The following is a 20,757-nucleotide window of genomic DNA, read 5'->3' as shown; positions in this document are numbered from 1 at the left end:
GATTTTTTACTTTGATTGAATACGGTTGCCTGAGGTCAGCTATAATTTTGAAAATTTCTAACTGCCCATGCAATCACTGTAGGATTTAGTGGTGACTATCCTCATATCATCTCGTAATGCTCAGTGGTAAATAGGGGTTCGTGAATGACGCACGCGTGAGGAATTAACTGCTCAGTCGTGATGGATTTTTAACGTATTTATTTTAACAAGTAACGAAGATAACAATAAGACAGTGACAACAAAAATTCCCGAAGGATACCAAGTGCGCCCGTTTCGATCACTTGCCAAGGGTGTTCTGCCCTCTTGTTGTATATCACCATTGCCTGTCTCCCTGATCCTTGGTCATCTGCACTCCATGTGCAGTACACATGTTTCCTAGCCGTTGTCCACTTGTAAACGGTACAAGTGGACCCATGTGTTTCCTTTCCAACAAAGGGTATTCTTTCCCTTGACCGTGATTTACAACGGGAGATGGGCAATGATTTACAACATGCAAGAAGTCCGAACAATCACCAAAATTTCAGAAATAAAAAATAAGCCCCTTGGCGTCACTTTGAGTTTTTCAATAATTTCAAAAGTCGTTTTTTAAACTTCGATAAATATACATATAGCATACTCAGAAATTCAAGAAACTTAGTTTCAAGATACTGAAGTAGTTCTTTGAATTGAAATTGTGTGTCTACCTATATTGAAATCTTTTGGTATCGACCGACGTTTGTATAGGGATGCGCTTATAAATGTTGTTTCCATTATTTGTGTGGCTCTTGTGTGCATGTAAATTAGAATTATATGTAGACGTTCATTAAATGGGAATGAGATATGTGTTGCTTAATTCTATCTTCCATTCGTTACATGAGAAGGCGTTCTTTTTCTGTATTAGGAGTGCTGGATTGTTTTGCATCAGACTGCCGCGTCTAGTGTTGAAATTATTATTAAAAATAATTAATATAAAAAAAATGGGACAAAACGCTTCAGTATTATAAATATAATACTATTATAACGCACAGCCTGGCAGAATGGAACATCACATCAATAGAAAAACAGTATTCATTGGCTGATATTTTTGTAAATATGTAACGCTAAAACAGCGTCAGCTGTACAGTAAAATGAAGAGGATGAAAAATTTTCTAAATTGAATAGAGAATTCGATTTTTCGGGTTGAAATGGTCAGTGGAGCACTACAAAAAATTATGGAGGAAAAAATCACTCAATTGATCTAGTGAGATATATTAAATCTAAAATATGTTGTCAAATTTTGATGATCCAAATATTTAAAAAAATTCCAGAGCTATAGAAAAGTTGAAAAAAAATTGGAACTTTGATATTCTCTATGTTGAAAACTGTCAGCTTGCGTGTGAGAAAAATTTTGCCAAATCGTAATCTTTTTGCAGAAAAAATATGTGGATGAAGTTTGGTACATCAGGTGGAAATTGCCGGCTATGATTTCATACCGAGATCGATCAAGTCGATTAGTGTAGAGATACTAAACATTAAAATATGTAGTAAACCTATTGAAAGAGAGTATTGAAAATAGGTGGAAATTATGAATAATAGTAGCTATCTCTTTAGGTAAATCAATCTCATGTAGGTATTTTTGTATACCTACCAACTTTAATTGTTGAGTAGTTCAATTTTATTTAATGAATTATTGCAAAATTCCATCGATGCATAGCCAGTTTTAAACACACAAACATATTTGCACGAGAATTATGTTTAATTTTAAAACCGCAATTTCGAACTAAAAATTATTCGTGGTAGTCCTTACTATCTTTCTTTATTGCAAAGATAATTATGATGTCATTTTGGGTGAACTTAGTCAACTTAATGAGGATATTTATAACTGTAGATTGTCAAATGCTTATGAATTTGATATTTTAAACATACGCGTTTTAAATGTCTTTCACACAACAAATGTTTCAAGAAATTGAATTCCAGTGAGAGACCTGGTTTCTTCAATAGATTGGAATAATACAGGTGTTTCTTGAGTGTATCAATTGTCTGAGAATTGAGTATGATTTATAAGAAAATTTCTGTTAATTTTCAATATCAATTGATGAGGTTGTTGAGTCCCCGATCGAATTAAAAATATAGTTACATATAGAAATGTATTTTCTATTATTTGTAAAATTCTTTAAATAATTACTGTACGTTTCCAACAATGGACACAGACATAAGTTTTTTGGAAGTCGCCAAATTAAGAACAGATTTCTCTGATTTAGTTTAAAGCCTGTTTTCATGTTGAGGACTGTTGTCACTGTCTCAATATCAAGCAGTTATCCAGACATTAAAATAGATAATTGGCTCTTCAGGCCTGACAGACAGTCAAGATGAGTTCTTCCCTCGAGTTCACTTATAGTTATCCAGAAATAATTACCTTCGGTATATGCACTTACAAAGATTGCCTGTATTTCAAACAAGGAAAGGTTAGAAATACCTGTGCTGAATCACTGCAGCGCACCAACAGCCAGTTTTAGAATACTATAGATAGCCACTATATACATTTTTTCCACCTTAGTTAATAATATACTCTCAATTGTTGCTTGTTTAAGTATCTGTGAAAATGGATCTAATAAGTGATTTTTTTCAGCACAAGTCCGAGTGTATTACAATTAACCCTGGATGAAGATGCATCAGTTAGGTCGGCATCAGGTAAGTTTTCAGGAAATTTTGGAGCGAAGTAATTTAACAACGCAAAGTGTGGAAAAATATCATTTGAGGGGCACTCCTATATGGCTTCCAATTACACCAAAAATAGGGCATTTATTTAATCGGAGAAATTTAACAGATATATCAATTAATTCCAGGCTGAATCCTTATTTTGCAAAGCATCAGATTCCATGTCATGTGCCACCCACGGTCAGTCTATTTTAATTCGCTTCTACACTACACTGGAATAACAAACCTTTGACTACGGATTTTCTGACAAAATCTCGAAGGCCTCCGCAAATTAGTTAGTCAACGAAATTTTTTATCCAGAGAAATTTGAATAATTAATCTTTTATGTCTCATTAAAACCGCATTCTGTAAGTTCACAGGTTAATTTTGTTATTTCACTTTAGAAAAGATCCGAGTTATTCAATTTTCCCGCGACTACGCCTTTGAATCACTCTAACAATGTAGCCTCGTTGTGTCTGTCTGGACCGTCATGGAAATTTGCCAAAGCCAAATTTATTATTTTAATTTGTATTGCAGCGCTTTTCCAGAAGGTTTCCTGTGGTGTAACGCGTAAATAACATTTATTTATCTGCCCCAAAAAAAGAACTGTGCTGGGGGATTTTTGTCTTAAAAGCTCTTCTGAAATACATCAAATTTTGAAAGTTTTCCAAAACTCATAATAACTCTTGTATCCATATTACGCAAGTTTCTCCGCAATCTGCGTCAATAGAGTATAAATTTACAGGAAAATTATTGTCACTGCCAAAACCGAGAAAAGTAACTACGCGATACCCATCTAGCCAATTTATTCATATTGTTTAGGTTCGTTAGTGCAATAAAAATAAATTCAAAGTTGTAAATGGGTTATTTACATGTCTGGTAGTCTTCATCCAAGGTATTTGCGAGATGTAAAAGTACAGTTGAAATGTCGATTACCTCAAAACTACCGGCACTGAGATTTAGGACTATTATTGTTTCTATGCTGCCTTATAAATATTTAAGGCCTAAATTGTGGAGAATTTGCGTTGATAGCTACTTTGAAGTCTGCCTTGCTCATTACACAATGTTTTCATAGTAAGGTGTACATATTCCTTATCGCTATGTTTCCTATTATATCCTTTTTTTCCGTCTCTCATTCTTTAATAAATAATTCTTTGCTTCGAACGTTATTATGGAAAATGTGTTAATGATAAAGTTCTTAATATGTTTATAATTTAGCTCCAACTGTTTTTAACTCCACACAGAGAATATAGTGTGCGGGTCCAACTGTTCCCCCTATCAGCTTTTTAACAAATTATTATTTTTTAATTTAAAAGCTGCATTAAAGAGGACAAAATATATTATCTTTTGACGTTTGTTTATTTCTCTAAATGTTGTTTACGTCGCAGGTAGGGTAATATGGTTGATTTTTTTAAATTAAAGCATGATCAAGTGACACACATTGTAAATTATAATTATCTTATTATTTTTTATTTCCTATTAACAAACAAGTTTTTTTATTGTTTATGCACTATGAAACTGAATTTTTATTGCATCTTTTGCATTTATTTTTTCTATTTATAGCTCTTTTTCTCAAAAATGAATTGATCGATTTTAAGTCGCATTACGCCATTAAATGTAGTTTTAGAACACCTTTAATTTGAGGTGTCACTTGACCCATGCTTCAATTAAAAAAACCCACCATTTTGCTCTACCTGTGACGTAAACAACATTTAGAAAAATAAAGAAACGTTAAAAGATTGCACTTTTTGTCTTACAACCTCTTACAAACCCTGTGAGACTTTAAATATTGGCCTTGCCAATGTTCATTTTTAGTTTAAATATTTACCGATTTTGAAGTACATAATTTAACAGCGTGTATGTAGTATGTGAATACGTAAATACCTATAGAGGTTTTGGTAATGGCAGTTAATTCAGTGGAAATTTAAGCAAAATATTTTATCCATATCCGCACTTTATTATCAATTTCAAATCTCTTGCTGATATTTGTTCTATCTATCTCTTGTCTGTTTTTCCTGCAAAGTGCCACCCACCTTTATCTCAATCGATCTACCTGCCCAATATTCCTCATTCTTTAGGTTTTATTTAACAATGTTTTTTTAATTCACCTTATTATTTGGAAATGACTTGTATTTACTTGTTATACATTTATATGAAGTTTCATTTGTTCACGTCAAGTCAACCAAATCTTGGCATTTCTCGCGTTTAGACAATTTTCGTTTTATCGAGCCCATTCATATTTCGAAATTTCTCGTGAATTTCGTGAGTGGTGAACATGTTTTACAGAGGCCCATTTCCTTAATGTCAGAGACGCTGGACTTCATTTCCAATTTATCATGTAAGATGAAAAATGTGCTTCCTCCTTATATTTATTTTTTACCTTAATTAAAAAATACATCTATATTAAGGCGGAAATTTGAATATACAATTATTTCTCCACCATCCTAAAGATGCATTCGAAGGCCCTTAATTCTCAGGTAAATTTTAATAAATTACCGTTAATCAAAGGCTATATAATTTCTCAAATGTCTACAGAGAAATGTTTATATATGCCTCTGCAATGAAAAGAATACCTCAAACGTCGAAATTATCTTTTAATTTAAGATTTCTTTTAGGTTTTTAACACTCTTTGGATTTTGATATAGAATAAAGAAATTTTCAAAAGTCATGAGTAACCTCTAGAAATTTCTTCATCGCCCTAAAAATGGCACAGTGTACTTACACTTTTCTTTAGGAACTCCCAAGTTTTAGAGATATTACTAATCAATTCTAAAGTTTTGGGGACTAGCCAAATTTTTAAAAGTTACTGATCGACTCAAGAGACTTCCAGTCTAAGTTAGAGATGTTATTGAAATTTGAAGACTATTATATGAACATTTATGAAAAAATTTTCCATCTTTGGTGTCAAAAAAATCAATGCTTAGGTTACTTTACTAGAAGGATAATTTTCACAGAAAAAATGAAATAAAGGCAGATCATTGGTCAATTTCTTTGTTTCCATAAAAACTATTCTCCAGATAAAACAGTTCAATCTTCTGGCTATTAATCTTCATAGGGCCCTAAGAGACAAGTACTGCCAAACGTGTTTGACCTTCTTTTAGAAAATAAATGTGCTTTTTTGGTGAATTTATTACAGTATAACTTTGTATCCTCTATTATGTCAGCTCTTTAATGTAGTTGCTGTCCAATGACATAACTAGCATAGTCCACAAATATCCTGATTTTATAGTGTAAATGGACCTTCTAAATAAAACCCTCAACAGTTCGATTAATTTCCTGAAACATGGCTAATGAATACATAATGGCAGTATTAAAAAACAACCTCGGAGGAAGCAGCGTTCCTTCCATTAAGGATGGAGAAGTCCTCTCTTCACCTCCGTCCTTCTCTCCTAGCTCAAAGAATAGTTCAATCGGAGATTATGATGATGTCGAAAACCGTAAAATTCCACATTTTGCACCGCTTTGTAATTTTCAATTTCTTTAACGGGAAACATATTTAGGTACCATGGGATTGTGGTCTCCTTCAGCTCCCTTGGGGGGTAGAACGGTGAAGGAAGTGGAAGAGCAACTCTCTAGTCTCAAAAAGGAGAACTTCAACCTCAAACTCAGGATTTATTTTTTAGAAGAGAAACTAGGGGCCCATTTTACTTTAGATAAGGATAATATTGTTAAGAAAAATATAGAGTTACAGGTGCTTTAGTCGAAATTCCTCAACATTTCTAGGGACTTAATTTTTTTTTTATAGACTCAAATAGCCAGCCTCCAAAGAGAGGTGAAAGAACGGCATGAACTATTTTGCCAAGCTGTGAAAGCAGCGGAAATAGTGCAGGAAGAGCGCACCAAATATTCGCAAAACAAGGAGGAGCAGATCTTTGAGCTTCGGCAAGAACTTGATAATATTCGATCGCAGTTGCAGGTGGGTACTTCTGGTTTATCATAAATTTAATTTTAAAGACCGAAATTAATTGAAAAGCAGAATAATTATAGTACATGACCTTTATTGAGACTTTGACGACTCCAAAATCGAACGGTTCAAGGAGATACTGGAACGACCCTCTTTATGTTAATGAATTTGCGCCCGAATCAAAACGTAGAGACAGACGGTATATGGATGACGAACAGTTTTCTTTCAAAGTATCCAATTTAAACATTAACATTTTTTTTATCTAATTCGTGCAATCCAAGTCCTTGTTTTATCTGCGCTTTATCTAGAATTTTTGATAAAATAGAAAAACAGAGAGTGATACATTTTTATTTGGCGCTATGTTTTATATCAAAATTCGGTTTCAAACTCGATAATATTTATTTTTATGACCCCCAAAACTCGACCAAATTAATGATACTTTCCTAAAAAATTATCTGCCTTTCTCAGTGATTGTGCTGTCGGTTTCGCCTAGCAAGTCAGTTTATTAGCAACGTTTGAAGTGTTTGGAAAGTTTAGGTTTTCAGTTTGTTTAGTGCCCAGAACTTTTACAGGTTGTCCTGAGGTTGTAGTCTATCGTTCCCGTGAAATGACATATATAGACGTTTTAACTATTTTAGCGTAATTCCCTGAAAATACCTTCAAATTGGAAAAATTTTTAGGGTCTGGAAGGATTCTACACTATTTTACTTTTGGACGAAAGGAAATAAATTACAATTATTGATAAACAATCAATATTTTAATGAAATTGGCACCATAAAAGTACAATTTTTCATTTCAATACCCTGTATTTCAGAATGTTTATAGGATTTTTTCTGAGTGTCCCATGCTGAAAAAACGCCTAATATCGTCAAAAAAATAATCACAGTATTTCTGGAGACATAATTCAATTCTAGTTTTTATTGAATTCCAATCTCTGGAAATCAAATTTCCGGATGCTTTTTCTGCAGCTTTTCTGTAATTTACATTATCGCAGTAACTTTTTGGTCTTCAGGAACCACTTTAATTTTTAGGAACGCGAAAACCAATTGGCCAATTTCGTGTACGATAGAAGTGAAGGATTGCGCCAGCAAACTGACGCCCTACAAAGAGAGAGCGAAAGCAAAGACCAAACAATTGACAGCTTAAGTAAAGAGCTATTATCAGCCAATGACAAAATACATGACTACGTCGAACAAGTAAAGAAATACGAGGAAACTTTGAACGCTTTGCACACCAAGAACAGTAATTTGTTAACTAAAATGCAGGAAGATCAGAAAACCAACGAGAAATTGAATGCTCAGCTGGCGGCCCTTAACCAAAAATATTCGGTGAGTTAAAGAAAGAATGGAGCGTAAATTTGATTGAGTTACAATCTGTAATTCCGAATGATTATAAGTCAGTGTGGTTGGATCAATTTTCTTTCCAGATGTCCAAGTACGAGCTTGAGCACGACATTGAAGAAACTAGACGTGAAAAGCGGTCTCTAGAACGCACAAATATGATGGTGGAAATGCGCATTTCGGCTTTAGAGAAGGAGAACCGTAAGCAAAGAGAAATGCTAAAAGAGAAGCAGGCGAAACTAGATGTCGCCATCGTTGAAGCGAAGAAAAATCAAAACCTAGTGGTGTCTACGGGTTGCGCGCAAACACAAATCGCGTCTAATACTGACGATCGTTCTATTTCAGTACCGGATGCAGCAACAGTTGATGGAGCTGCGCAAAAGGGCGCACTACACGTACAGATAAGTCAGCCGGGGAAAGTGAAGTCGCCCTCAAAATCTAAAGTAAGTATGCTTGGCGATCCCCCTCTCCCTTCTCCGTTTACGTTTCAATTTCCCCCAACGATTAAATCATTTTTCACATAATTCTAAATGAGTGTTTCCTTTTTCTATCTTCTCCTAAAATTGCCCTTTTAACCTACCTAGGCGTCGATGATGGCGCAAGACAATCGTCACCCAGAAGAACGAAAATTGTGCTTTGAATTCAATTTTCATATAATTATAAGGAATCTCAGTAGCTTCACATTAACTCAATTTAGGTATATTAGAAATGGTCCAGGTCTCTGTTCCTTCAAAAACAAAACTCATTTGCACAGTAAAAATCAAACAAATACCGTACACCTATCTATGGAACAGCGGAATATATTTTTTAACATCAAAATCTCCATTTCAGTTGCCACCTATGCCCGACCCGAAAAATTTACTCAATTTTGAGCGACTCCTTCTAGAAGGGGCTGATATTGACACCGTACGCGAAGAATTCACTACCCTCAAGCAAGATTTCACTATCCTGAAGCAGAGAAACATCAAATTGCACGCGGAGCAAATGAAGGCGTGCGAGATCATCAAAAACATTATCGATACCCGGAATAAAGACTCGGCCCGAATCGCCAAACTGGAGAAGGAGAACGAGGAGTTGCAGAAAGAACTGGAGAACGTAGTTACCAAATCGCCGAACGAGGGCATTGATATGCCGCAGCGCCCCGTAGTGTCCAAATTGAATGTTACGGCGATGGGAACGCCCCCTTGTGAGGTAGATCTTCCACATACTAAACAGATGTCTTTTTATGGAAAGTTTCATTTCCCGCCCTAATGCTTTTGAATGAAATTTGAGTTGCTCCGCATATAAGGAAAAGTTGCATGATTCTTAATTGGTGTGCTTTTATTTAGATGTTGATGCTGTGCTTTTTTAAATTTTTAGCTATTGTTTTGTTTGATTTTATTAACTTTTTTTGGGGGAAAATATATTGAGTTCTGGTAAATTATATTATAGCCATAATATAATATCCCATTACCATCATCGTTTATTTTAGGTTGTCACCTCTTGCAAGTTATTTCAGCTTTTAAAAATGTCTTAGTTTACCATTGAAAGTAGATGCTTTCCGTTGTATAAATAAGTGATATTGGCCGCATTAGACAAACAAAGTTTGACTAAGAGGTTATCAATTCAGCAAATGTTAAATTTGGTAGGAATGTGTCAAATCTCTGAGCATTTGATTGATTAAATGACATTAGAAATTTAGCACATACATAATAAAATTTTACATTTGATGAATTTTTAATCTTTTTCATATCAAAAAATTATAAAACTACAGCGAATAGAAAATATCAACTATAGAACAAGGAAACAGACCTACGTGGTTTGTTGCATATGATAGACCAGTTTTAATGTTACTTTATCTCCAAATAATTTTGCTTTATTTCTTTTCTTCTGAATTTGAGATTTTTTTGAAATTCTTCATGTGAAAGTGACGAAACCATAGTCATTTGTCACATTTGGTTACTGTCCATTATTTATACAGAAGAAGAACATCTGCCTTACATAGCCAATCGACAAATGTTTTTAAATTCGAATAATATGTACCGAGTGTTTCTGAAAGGTGCAGGTCCTCTTTAAATTTTTCCGCAATTCTTAAATGAAAAATTTCGTTTTGTCTGATCCCGTAAAATATTCAAGATTTGTGGTTTTGTGACATATGTTATGGGTCTTTGTGACTTGTGGTTTAACCGGGAATGACGATATCACCGTTTCAAATAACTGGTTTCAAATAGATTACATTAAAAGAAAGATAACATTAGGATTCGAAATTACACTAAAAGGTATATTTTTAAAACAGCTAGATACTACCGTTTTTTCTAGAATAATTTATATTAATTGACAATAACGGTAAACTTTTTGGTCAGTAACACTTTTGTTCTTCCATTTTATGTTATTAAAGTCGTAAGAAACTGTCACACACAAGTTATAAAACTTTAAAATATCAACATCATATGCTATAAAGAAATCAAATTTCCGATTTAAAAAAGTCGAACACTTTGGAGTGGAGGAGAACCACCTTTAAAACGGTTTTTAATAGTTGGAATATGAAGTAAAAATCTCTTTTGTCACCCAAGCTTTGGATCTAAACATGCCAGAGCTATTTTTAATCGAGCAGATGCGTTCCGCTGGAATGACGACGCCTCGAGCTCATTTCTCTGCCAATACCGCCGGTTGAGTTACCGATATTTGGAGCATTTTTAATATTTTTGTTTATATAAATCTCGGTGAGGAGTTGTGATATTCGGGACAAACATTCCACTACAACTTATCAGTTGCGCGAAAAGGTATTTAGATATATTTGATTCATCTGATTTTCCGCATGTGAATAACCTGCTATTGTTGACGCTATTTTTAGCCGGCTGTTTTTGAGTTTTTTACATGTAATTTACTCATGTAGCAAAGAAAGTTTACAAGTAGTAATTCGATGGTTAAAGTGCAAAACCCATATGTATTTGTGATACTTTTGAAAATGATGGTTCTTATAAAGGGTGTATCATACAAAACTGTAGCAGTATAGGAATTATTTATTATTTTTTTGTCGGACTTAACTCAAAATAAGCTTGCTAAGGCTTAATGAAAAGTTCAAAACTAAATTCTATCTTTAAATGCAATATTAAATTTTAAAAAAATCTTGAAATTATAAATCGTCTCTTCTCAAGAAAATGAAAAAATGTTCGTTTTTTTTTCATCTTCTAAACTTTGCTTACTTTCAAAAAGGCATTATGTTTTATAATGCCTTTGTGCCGTAATTTGTCTCAATTTATTTGGACTACCGCATATATGATGACACTCTTGGTGTGACAAGGTGAAATTTTCCTAATTTAGAAAAAACTTTATTGCATATCTAAACCTGAACACAAGAAGACATATTGGAAATCCTTAAGGAAATTATATAAAATAAATCAAAAATTGAAAGAAGAAAATTATTGGATTTTCTAGTTTTGCCTTTAACCATCGAAATGGAATTGTGAAAAAGTCCGTCAAGGTGATTATCAGTCGAAATTAATGGAATCTTCAGTAAAATTCTCCGTTGTAAATGTTACTCATGAATTTGGGCTTGGTCGAGAAGCTGTTTTATTTTTTCCATACTTAAAAAGCCTATCCTTTGCATGTATTTTATTTAATAGTATCCAAGCCCCTTTATTTGAACTGCCATGAGTGTTTCACATTCGTTCCTTCCCCTGCCTAAAATCCTTTTTATTTGTTAACTCCTTGTGTTGTCCTGTTGTCAGAAACTGGCCATGACCGAGGAGAAGCCGCTACACGATAACATGGACGCGGGACTCGTAGAAAAGTACCAAACGCTCGTCGGTGCGTTAGAAGAGCAAATCCAGGTAAATTCTCCCCGAATGTTCTCTGTCTTCATTCGGGAGTGTAGAGTAAAATTCGCGCATTATGTCAGGTCCTAGTGGCAACATTAAAGGAGAAGGATGCCCAAATGGATTATTTGCGATCTCAGTACGATGAGATACTCAACATTTTGGAGGAGAAAGAGAACAAGATCATCGATTTGGAATTTGAGGTACTATGCAGAGAAAAGGATTCTGGAGATGCGGATAAGTCACTGACGGAAAAGGGAGACACGACCTCGGAAAAGCGCAGCAGTTTTTACAAGCAGGAATTGGAGGAGAAGAACACTGAGATTGAGAAGTAGGTGTAAGGGAAATTGTTGGTCTTATTTGTTTCATATTTTTGTTTATATTAGATTAAACACCGAATTAAAAACCTGCACCTGCTTCTTGCAAGAAATCGTCAACAAGGAACTCTGGGATAAAAACAAGCAAATCGAGAAAATGCAGATGAAGCAAAACAATTCCTTTGAAATTGTTAAATTAAGAAAAGATTTATCTTGCAAAGACTCGCAACTTAAACTGCTGAAGCAGACAATCTCCGAATTAGGCTTGGAAATCAAATTGCCCGATGAAGATTCCTCCGATAACATTTTTTCCCCCAATCGAAATATAGAGCACATCAAAATCTTGCAGGTAAACCAATTCCCATCTCATTAAAAATACAGTTTCATTTTACGCGTTTTAGGAGCAACTTAAGCTTGCCAAGGAAGAGAAGAAGTTTTTCGAAACTCGGGTTTTGGAACTGGAGAGCGCTCAGGCAGCTTTGCAGATTTTGAAATCCGATTACGAGAATGTTAGTGAGGAATTGGAGAAGAGCGAGAAACTACGTCATGAAGTCAACGAAGTGTGTGCGGCGTTGGGGAAAAGACTAGAAGAATTGGCCATATTTTTAGATTCTTTATTGAAGCAGGAGTCTGTTTTGGGCTTTTTGGGGTTGGTAAAGAACAGGAAGTTGCGGGAGATTATAAACAACAGCATTGATATGTCAAGGTAAGAAAGGTAATCTAGAGACGACATAAATTGCTGGAGAAATAACAGTATGATGCTAATTTTTAGTCCAGATTTAAAGACGCAAAATTCGAAAACTAAAAGGTATCGTTTTCCAGTTTGAATAAAAAGTCTCATAGGGTTTGAAACGTCTTGAAAATGTATCAATGGTTTTATTTCGCAGAACCGAGTTTAATTTTTCCGTAAATGAATCTAAATAATCTGACAGCCCAAAAAAGAATACTATACTTAGTCTGTGCTTACTTTTTTTAAATTTTAATATATTACTCACAAGTATAACAACAAATTCCACTGGCGTAATCGTCTTTTATTGTAAGTTAGCCTTATTTAAACGTAATGTTTCAAAACTATAATTCTTTTAACGTCATTAAGTTATTGATATTAAAAAGATTCCGAAACAAATGCTAAAATTCTGAATTCGATATAATCAACGCTAGAGGCGTACTGAGAGTAGTCAGACATAAAATAAAATATAAATTGTTCAATTTAGATCACTTAAAGGTGATAAATAACTAACGGTGTATTAAAAGTTAACAATATAAGCTCTTTAGTGTACCCAATATTGCCAAACTTTGGGATTTTTTGAAAGTTTTTGGTTAGACAAATACATACATAAGGGTCAATTTGTTAATGTGCTGTTAACTTTAACATGAAGTTATTTTCCATAAAAACAAGCATTTTAATCATTACTAAGGCCTCATCTCAACGTTTCTATGCAAATGAATTTGTGGTTAAAGTTAATAACACATTAATAATTTGGCTCTGAGGGTAAAAAGCACGTTTTTGCCGAGTAAAATGAAATTAAAACATGTTTTTTTTTTCTTCAGAATTTCAATAGAAATTTAGAGTTTTTTGAAAGAATGCAGATCCTCTGTTGCCTGAGATTGCTTTATTCTGACAATTTAGATACTGAGATAGTTATAGATGACGAAACGTTTTCTTTTAAATTAAGGTCATTTTCCACGAGCCTAATGGCTAATCCCGACCAAAGCCTGGCTCAATTGTCCAACATTACCACATTACTAAATGGCTCGGTATTCCAAGAACTTAGACTGGCTGCGTCCGAAGACTATGAGGAGGAAACGCATTTCAGTATTATTCCCGACAGTATTTCTTTAAGCTTCGAGTCGCGGCTTTGCAAGAAAACCAACGGAGATCAACCAGGTATTTTGTTACCCACTTAAAAGCTAGTTTTTCAATTTATGTAGAAACATTAGTTCAAGCTTAACGTATCCCACCCATTTAGTCTTGCTGGCTACGGCGTTGAAATGGTGTACGCAAAGTATTCACTAAAAGGCAATAATTATTAATTAGAACCTCACTATGAATACTATTTTGCACGTTTTATACACCGCGTGACATAGAAAAGAGAACACCCCGTAAAAATGATTTGATTTAAATAATTTTTGGTATGCATGTTGTTTACGCCAAAACAAATACTTCATTAAAAAGTTGAACAAATTTAATTGTTAAAAACTAGAAAAAATTTAATAATTTGTCGGTCCTCCGCGGTGTCTTATACATTCCTGTACACGTCTAGGCATGGATCTAATGAGGTGATTGATGTCCTCTTGGGGGATCTCATTCCAGGCTAACTGGACAGCATGATACAGCATCGCTAAGGTTTGCGGGGGATGGGGTAAATTATGCAACCTTCTACCTATAATATCCCATACATGTTCGATCGGTGAGAGGTCTGGAGATCGAGGTGGCCAAGGTAGCAAATTGACTGCATTTTGTTGGAAGAAGTCCATAGTCACTCTAGCCACATGTGGTCGTGCATTGTCTTGTTGGAAAACTGGATCAACAAGAGTTTCCAGATAAGGCACAAGATGAGGTTCCAGGACTTCTTGGATGTATCGCTGGGCTGTCATACTGCCTCTGACGAAAACTAAAGGTGACCTGCTACCATATGCAATGGCACCCCAAACCATTACCCCAACAGTCTGATGGACATGCCTCTGTATTGCAAACTGAGGATCCCATCTTTCACCCCGTCTCCTTCGTATTCTTGCCCGACCATCATGCATACCGAAACAGAATCTGGATTCGTCACTAAACACGATATTATCCCATTCCAGAGTCCAATGTATCCGTTCTTGGCACCACTGTAGTCGATTTTGACGATGATTTAAGGTGAGGGGCAACACGAGATAGGGACGGTAGGAAATCAATCCAAAACTTCTTATGCGGCGATAAATGGTTCGTATCCCAATGGGCCTTCTATACTCAGCGAACCACTGATCCGCCAGCGTCCTCGACGAGACGAACCTATCTCTTAGGGCCATAATTCGGAGTCGGCGATCTTGGCGTTCTGTAGTTCTTCGAGGTCGTTCAGTACCTGTTCTTCTGCCTGTTTGCCCTTCTTCGAACCATCCCTGACAGCATCTCACTATAGTGTTTACACTACGGTTCAATCTAGTGGCGATTTCCCTAAATGACAGACCAGCCTCTCGTAGACCCACTATTCGACCCCTCTCAAACTCGCTCAATTGATGAAAATTTCGCTCTATTCTGGTTCTAGGCATATCTCTCCGCAGTTTCTAAGCACACTACACTCCAATAAATGTTATTTTTCAGTTGTATTGTTGATATTTTATTGCAATTTTTATATTTAAAAAAAACCTAAAATTCCGAATAACTCATATTTATCTACGTATTTACGAGTGGAATTTTGATCGTTTCTGCTATACATATAAACAAACATGCATACCAAAAATTATTTAAATTAAACCATTTTTACGGGGTGTTCTCTTTTCTATGTCACGCAGTGTATATTGTGATTTGTTGTGGTACTTTGGCATGACGTGATAAGTTTCATATAGAATTTTAATGATCTTTGCAATTTATAGGACGCTCTTAACAAGTTGTACTACTGATGATGACAATTTGACAACCGTGGTTTTTGGATTATATTTATCTTTTTAATTTTTTTCCGATCTATTAAGGGTAGTAGCTCGGCATTTAAAAGAACCGGATATTTTATATTAGTTATTGTTTCTACCATATGTGTGTTTTGCTTTTTCAGATGAGGAGAACCTAATAAGAGCTCTACGCGAGCAAGTGTTCAAACTGAAGCGAGAACTTCAAGTTCGCGATAACGAACTGAATCGTCTGAACCATTGTGACATTCAAGGAAAAGAAAGTGGTGTTGAGCGATTGAGCGAGAGCGGAGCTGAGCAGGAGGATGTCGCAGTGCAGCCGGTCTTGACTCCGAAAAAGTTACAGTTGAGTGAGGCGCACAGTGAAAGTGAGGCATGGAGCGAACCTGATAGAGCTGTTTCTAGGTGAGTCATAAGCTGTGTTTATTTGCCTCGAATTATGAAGTTATTACTTATTACTTATTATTAGTTCATTAGTAATTGCACCCTTTAACAATTTATTTCTCTTTTTTTTGCAGAGCTAGAATTGGTCTAGATCGTTCCATACCCGCATTGGGTACGCCTAGCTCAAGGGCGAATCATTGCGAGTCTACAGAGGATGATGATACGTTGTATAGAGGTCTGACGCCATCGAAGAGACGCAGTGCGTTGATAGAGTTGAGTCAAGGTAATATAATTTACTTTCATGTTGAAAATTTCCAGTTAATTACAAATATTCACTATATTCGAATCTTGATTTATTCATAAAATTTTTTCTTTATTTATAACATTTAAAGAAGTGTTCGTTTGTATTGTGTCAAGAGAAAATATGTCAACATCGTATTGTTTTTTTGCTTTAAAAGACGGCAGCGTAATGCTAAAAAACTAAACATGAAACACACACATGTTGCACTGTTAAGAACGTGGTGAAAATTGTCTTTAGATATTTAGAGTTACCGTTAAATTTCTTATCTTTTTATTTCAGAATTATCAGAAAATTAAGACTTTTAAAACGTTAAATTCCTCAACATAAATTTTATATAAATTTTGAGAAATTATAGCGCATGAGATTCAAATCCTTCAAGAGACTTGTCGCTTTGTTCTTTTGTTTTGAAATCACCATAGCGAGAGACAAGGTCTCAAATATCAAAATTTTAAACCATGTTGCTAAGCTGTGAAACTTGTTTTCAGTTTTGGAAAACGTTTATGAGTTGCAACCAGATGTTAAAATTATCTATCTTGGCAGTCAATTCCCTAAAAATACTATTTTTAATGTAATGCCAGCTTAATAACGCATTTTAATAAATTTTCAGATGTGTTCCGGCTGCAAAAAGAAGTAGATGAGAAATCTGAAGAAATAATCGCCAACAGCGTGCTGTATCGGCAAAAACTCCAAGAGTTGGATATGGAGCTCCAAGATGGCAAAGAAAAGCTGCTGCAAGCCGAACTGGAGAAGACTACTGCCTTGGCAAAGATGGAACAATTTCAGAAGGTAACGAATATTTACTTAACTTATTTGACGTTTACTGAGTTAATGGATTTCATAGATTGTTGACGATTTGACGCTACACAAGCAGCAGTGCGAGGAGACGATGAAGGGCAAAGATAAGGAAATGCAAGATAAAATTAATCGATTGGAAGTAGAGAAGCAGAAAGTATTGTCTGATTGTCAAACTTATATGCAACAGTTAACTGAAGCACGCAATCAGGTTGTGGTCACTCAGGATAAGGTTTGCTATGATTTAAATTTTTTATGCAAATTAACAATTAATATACAAAAGGTAAAAGCATTGGAAGAGTCTTCTCGATTAAAGCAGATTGAGTTGAGAAAGGAGTACGAAGACAGCCTAATAGAAAAATTAAAAAATGCAGAGGACGTTTTTCTGACAAAGCTAAAAGTAGTACAGGAAAAATGCGAGGCCGAAGTCAGAATTGCGCAGGAGAGTGTGAGGTGTATATAAAATAACTTTATTTTAATGATATTTGAACTTAAATATTTTCTTTTAGCTTGGTTAAAGAAGAATGCTCGAAAAATTGTATCAAAAAACCCGAGGCTGAGAAAATAATGACCGAAATTTCCGATTTAAAAACCATTGTTCAGTCCTATAAGAGTACCATTGCTTCATACGTAGAAAAGGAAAAGAACGTTACAGACGCCATCAAAAACTATGAAAATGTTATTGCCTCTTTGCAGTCCAAGTTGAGTGACTCTAACATTCGCTTTTTGCAACTTGAACAGGACAGTAACAAAGCGATAGAGGAGAAACGCATCTTGGAGGAAGAAATTCAGAGGAACTTGTCTGCAGTTACCGAAAAATACAACGATCAAGTTGCCAAGCTACAGCGACGCAACTCTAACTTAGAACTGAAGATAAGCGAAATGGAGAATTCCAATGCCGACCTACACAATCGGCTGATTAAAGCGCAGGCGGATAAATTTAGCATCGGGTTGAATGCTACGGTTCCGGCCGATATGGGTTCCAGTAAAATGGTGTATAGAAGGTATGGAATTTGGTTTTTGAAAGTGGATGGAAAGATAAAGTAATTTTCAAATCTTCAGACAACATTCAGACCAAAATGCGTATAGTTCAGAAGATGCCGGGGACGAACTGCGCGGTTTCAACTTAGCGCAAGTAGAGAGGGCCGAGGGTAATTCATCACCGGATTTGGGTATTGAAAGTGATCATGGAAGGTGAGTTTTAGCTTTTCAGATTTATATGAGAAAATATAGCATTATTTTCAACTGTCTTCAATATTGCTAAATTTTCATGCAATTTGTTTTTATTTCAAAACAGTTATCTTCTTTCATTTCGTACTCACACAAATCTCATAAAGTTTATCGATAAATTGATGTATTTAAAATTTTATAAAATTCCCTAGATTTCCATTGCGTGTCACGTAACTTGATTGAAATTTATTTAATATCTTTATAATTATGCATCTGCTTTGGGACTCTGGCTCCGAAGGGTTTAATTGATGCCATTACTCGTGCCCTTTGAAAAGATTATTACCGTGTTTCAGAATTTTTCTAAAATGTCTTGCAATAAGGAAAATGTAGGGGTGTTGTGTTTTAAAATGGACATTAGGTTCTGTATGCAAGATAATTGTATACAAAACCCACAATGTATGCTATACATTGTGGAGAATTTAGGTTACGTTTTTTTTATGTATTTTTAGTTTTATTTTTTCTTTATATTCTGTGAATTTCCTGTCTGAAGTAGGTAAAGCAGCTTTGACATGAAATGCTAGAAAGTTCTCAATATTAACAAAACTATAAAAAATTGTTGATAACACGTTTCACTGGAAAATAGCAAGTTTTTCGTTAATAAATGAGTCCTCCAGTGTGTTAGTTGGGTAAATTTTTTTAGACACTCTGTATATAACAAAGTTTTTAATAATTTTAGGTTTTCTAGTTTGGAAACCAGTAATATAAATAGGCCGCTGCTTCAAACCCTAGAAATAACCGAATCAATGAATAATCTGCTAGAGGGACAAAATGAGGAAGCAGGCAATGATTCAAATGGTAAGACGGTTTTGTTTTATGAAGCTACCTGTAGGGTTGATTTGAAAAAAATATAAATTTAACCTTTTTTCATTCAGTGAATGTTGGTAATTCATTCAAAAATACTTAACAGTAAATTTCGTTTCTATTATTTAAAGTCTTTGGTTTATTATTAAGGAATACATATAAGAACACGAAGTACAGTTCTTGTTTATTTTATTCTTAGGCTTTAAAGGCGCCGAAAAAAAATTAATTATATATTTCTAATTTTTCAGCTGTCCAGCATTGTTGCAATAAATCCCTGGAAATAGCTCAGGAAAACAATGAATTGAAGCGTAAACTGTTGCGTATGAAGCGGGCGTTAGAAGAGACGGCGACTGAACTCCATCTGGCCAATCAACGAAAAAAACAAGTGGAGAAGACGATTTGCAAACAAATCCATAAAACCAGTCAAGTGTTACGCAAAGCGAAAGCCAACCTCGATTCAGGCTCTGATAGTGAAGCTTTTCGCATGTAATCGGTAACCATTTTGATACTAGACCGATGCAACAAGGCCATTCCCGTCCAATGAAGTAAATAATACTATATATAGTATGTTCTACATTAAATAGTTTGTGACTTTTTTAACGTATATATACCTCAATGTTATATTTTGTTCGGTTTTTCCACGCCCCGTCGTAAAATTTAGATTTTAAACGTGTAAATTACCGTTTGGTACAAATATATGATATTTTCTCCGGCCGATTGATATGTGATGATATGCATAGTGACAAAATCGATATTTTCCTAATTAAAAACTTAGAGATATTTGCGGCAGGTCACTAGTTGAAGTATTTCGTGCCAATTTAGTCTGTAGAGAAAAGTGAATGAATGTTTTTTGAGTGTTTGGAAAGTAACTTGTTGAACACTTTTATTATCGTGTCTGAAATTGTTGTTTGAAGGCTTTGAGCTGGTATTTTGTGATAAGTTGTACCACATTTTCTTAAACGTTTTTGCCAAGTCTGTATATTATGTATGCTGGTATTCAAAAGAACGAATAAATAATAACAGTTTTTAAGTTTCTAGTTTTTTAACCTGAACAAAAATCTAATTTTTTATCCACAGAAATTCAGAAAACACAGTTACTCGTTTTGGTATCATCTTTTTGAGGATGTGTACGTAGAGCAAAGATCCAAAAAATGATCCGTGGTTGAAGAAAGCTGTGTTAATTTATTGCTGAAACTAATAGATAACCTACCGTATAACAGATGGCGCTACCATAAATATCCGCATATAACTGGTTGCATATTTTAATGAGAAATATTATCAATGTCTTACGTTAGAGATCGATATTCGTTATTCATTTTTTTTTCAAGATGAAAGCTCAGCCAATCTCGTTTAATGCGCTATAAAGACTTTTCCCTCTAAAAGTTTTCAGACCATCACAATTTTCCTGTTGTCGTTTCTGTGTGATTTGAAGTTAAATATTTCTTAAATCGGTGTATTTCACTAAAAATTGTCGTGTCAAGTTTTTCAAGAGTGTCTGAAAATTGTTCGTCGCAAAACCAGTAGCATAGTTGACAATATTATGCAAAAACAGGTAATAATTGAGGTGCTCGGACGTCCAAAATATTTGGCTCCGCCATTTACATGCAATACGGTGCAATTACAGTGTTAG

General features: G+C 34.7%; 1 protein-coding gene across 3 annotated transcripts in view; it reads left to right on the top strand.

The window, feature by feature from the left end:
• Positions 1-20,160, top strand: part of LOC136413850 (centrosomin-like) — a 28,780-nt gene extending 8,620 nt beyond the window's left edge. For 2 of the 3 annotated variants that reach the window (XM_066397588.1, XM_066397587.1), the window contains exons 2-21: positions 2,588-2,649; positions 6,156-6,346; positions 6,401-6,571; positions 7,591-7,887; positions 7,986-8,342; positions 8,731-9,090; positions 11,610-11,711; positions 11,780-12,027; positions 12,083-12,362; positions 12,415-12,719; positions 13,690-13,901; positions 15,766-16,024; positions 16,138-16,286; positions 16,912-17,090; positions 17,146-17,328; positions 17,380-17,549; positions 17,606-18,100; positions 18,159-18,290; positions 19,003-19,121; positions 19,376-20,160. In XM_066397588.1, coding sequence (XP_066253685.1) covers positions 2,588-2,649; positions 6,156-6,346; positions 6,401-6,571; positions 7,591-7,887; positions 7,986-8,342; positions 8,731-9,090; positions 11,610-11,711; positions 11,780-12,027; positions 12,083-12,362; positions 12,415-12,719; positions 13,690-13,901; positions 15,766-16,024; positions 16,138-16,286; positions 16,912-17,090; positions 17,146-17,328; positions 17,380-17,549; positions 17,606-18,100; positions 18,159-18,290; positions 19,003-19,121; positions 19,376-19,617 — 4,513 coding nt within the window. In that variant the 3' untranslated portion in view covers positions 19,618-20,160. The remainder of the gene's footprint in view (positions 1-2,587; positions 2,650-6,155; positions 6,347-6,400; positions 6,572-7,590; positions 7,888-7,985; positions 8,343-8,730; positions 9,091-11,609; positions 11,712-11,779; positions 12,028-12,082; positions 12,363-12,414; positions 12,720-13,689; positions 13,902-15,765; positions 16,025-16,137; positions 16,287-16,911; positions 17,091-17,145; positions 17,329-17,379; positions 17,550-17,605; positions 18,101-18,158; positions 18,291-19,002; positions 19,122-19,375) is intronic. The other variant, XM_066397589.1, reaches the window with a different exon arrangement.
• The last annotated feature ends 597 nt before the right edge of the window (positions 20,161-20,757 follow it).

The sequence above is a fragment of the Euwallacea similis genome, chromosome 15 (assembly GCF_039881205.1).
Source record: "Euwallacea similis isolate ESF13 chromosome 15, ESF131.1, whole genome shotgun sequence".
In the NCBI taxonomy this organism is placed as follows: domain Eukaryota; kingdom Metazoa; phylum Arthropoda; class Insecta; order Coleoptera; family Curculionidae; genus Euwallacea; species Euwallacea similis.
Note: the sequence above shows the minus strand (reverse complement) of the source record. Positions and strands in the feature narration are given on the sequence as shown.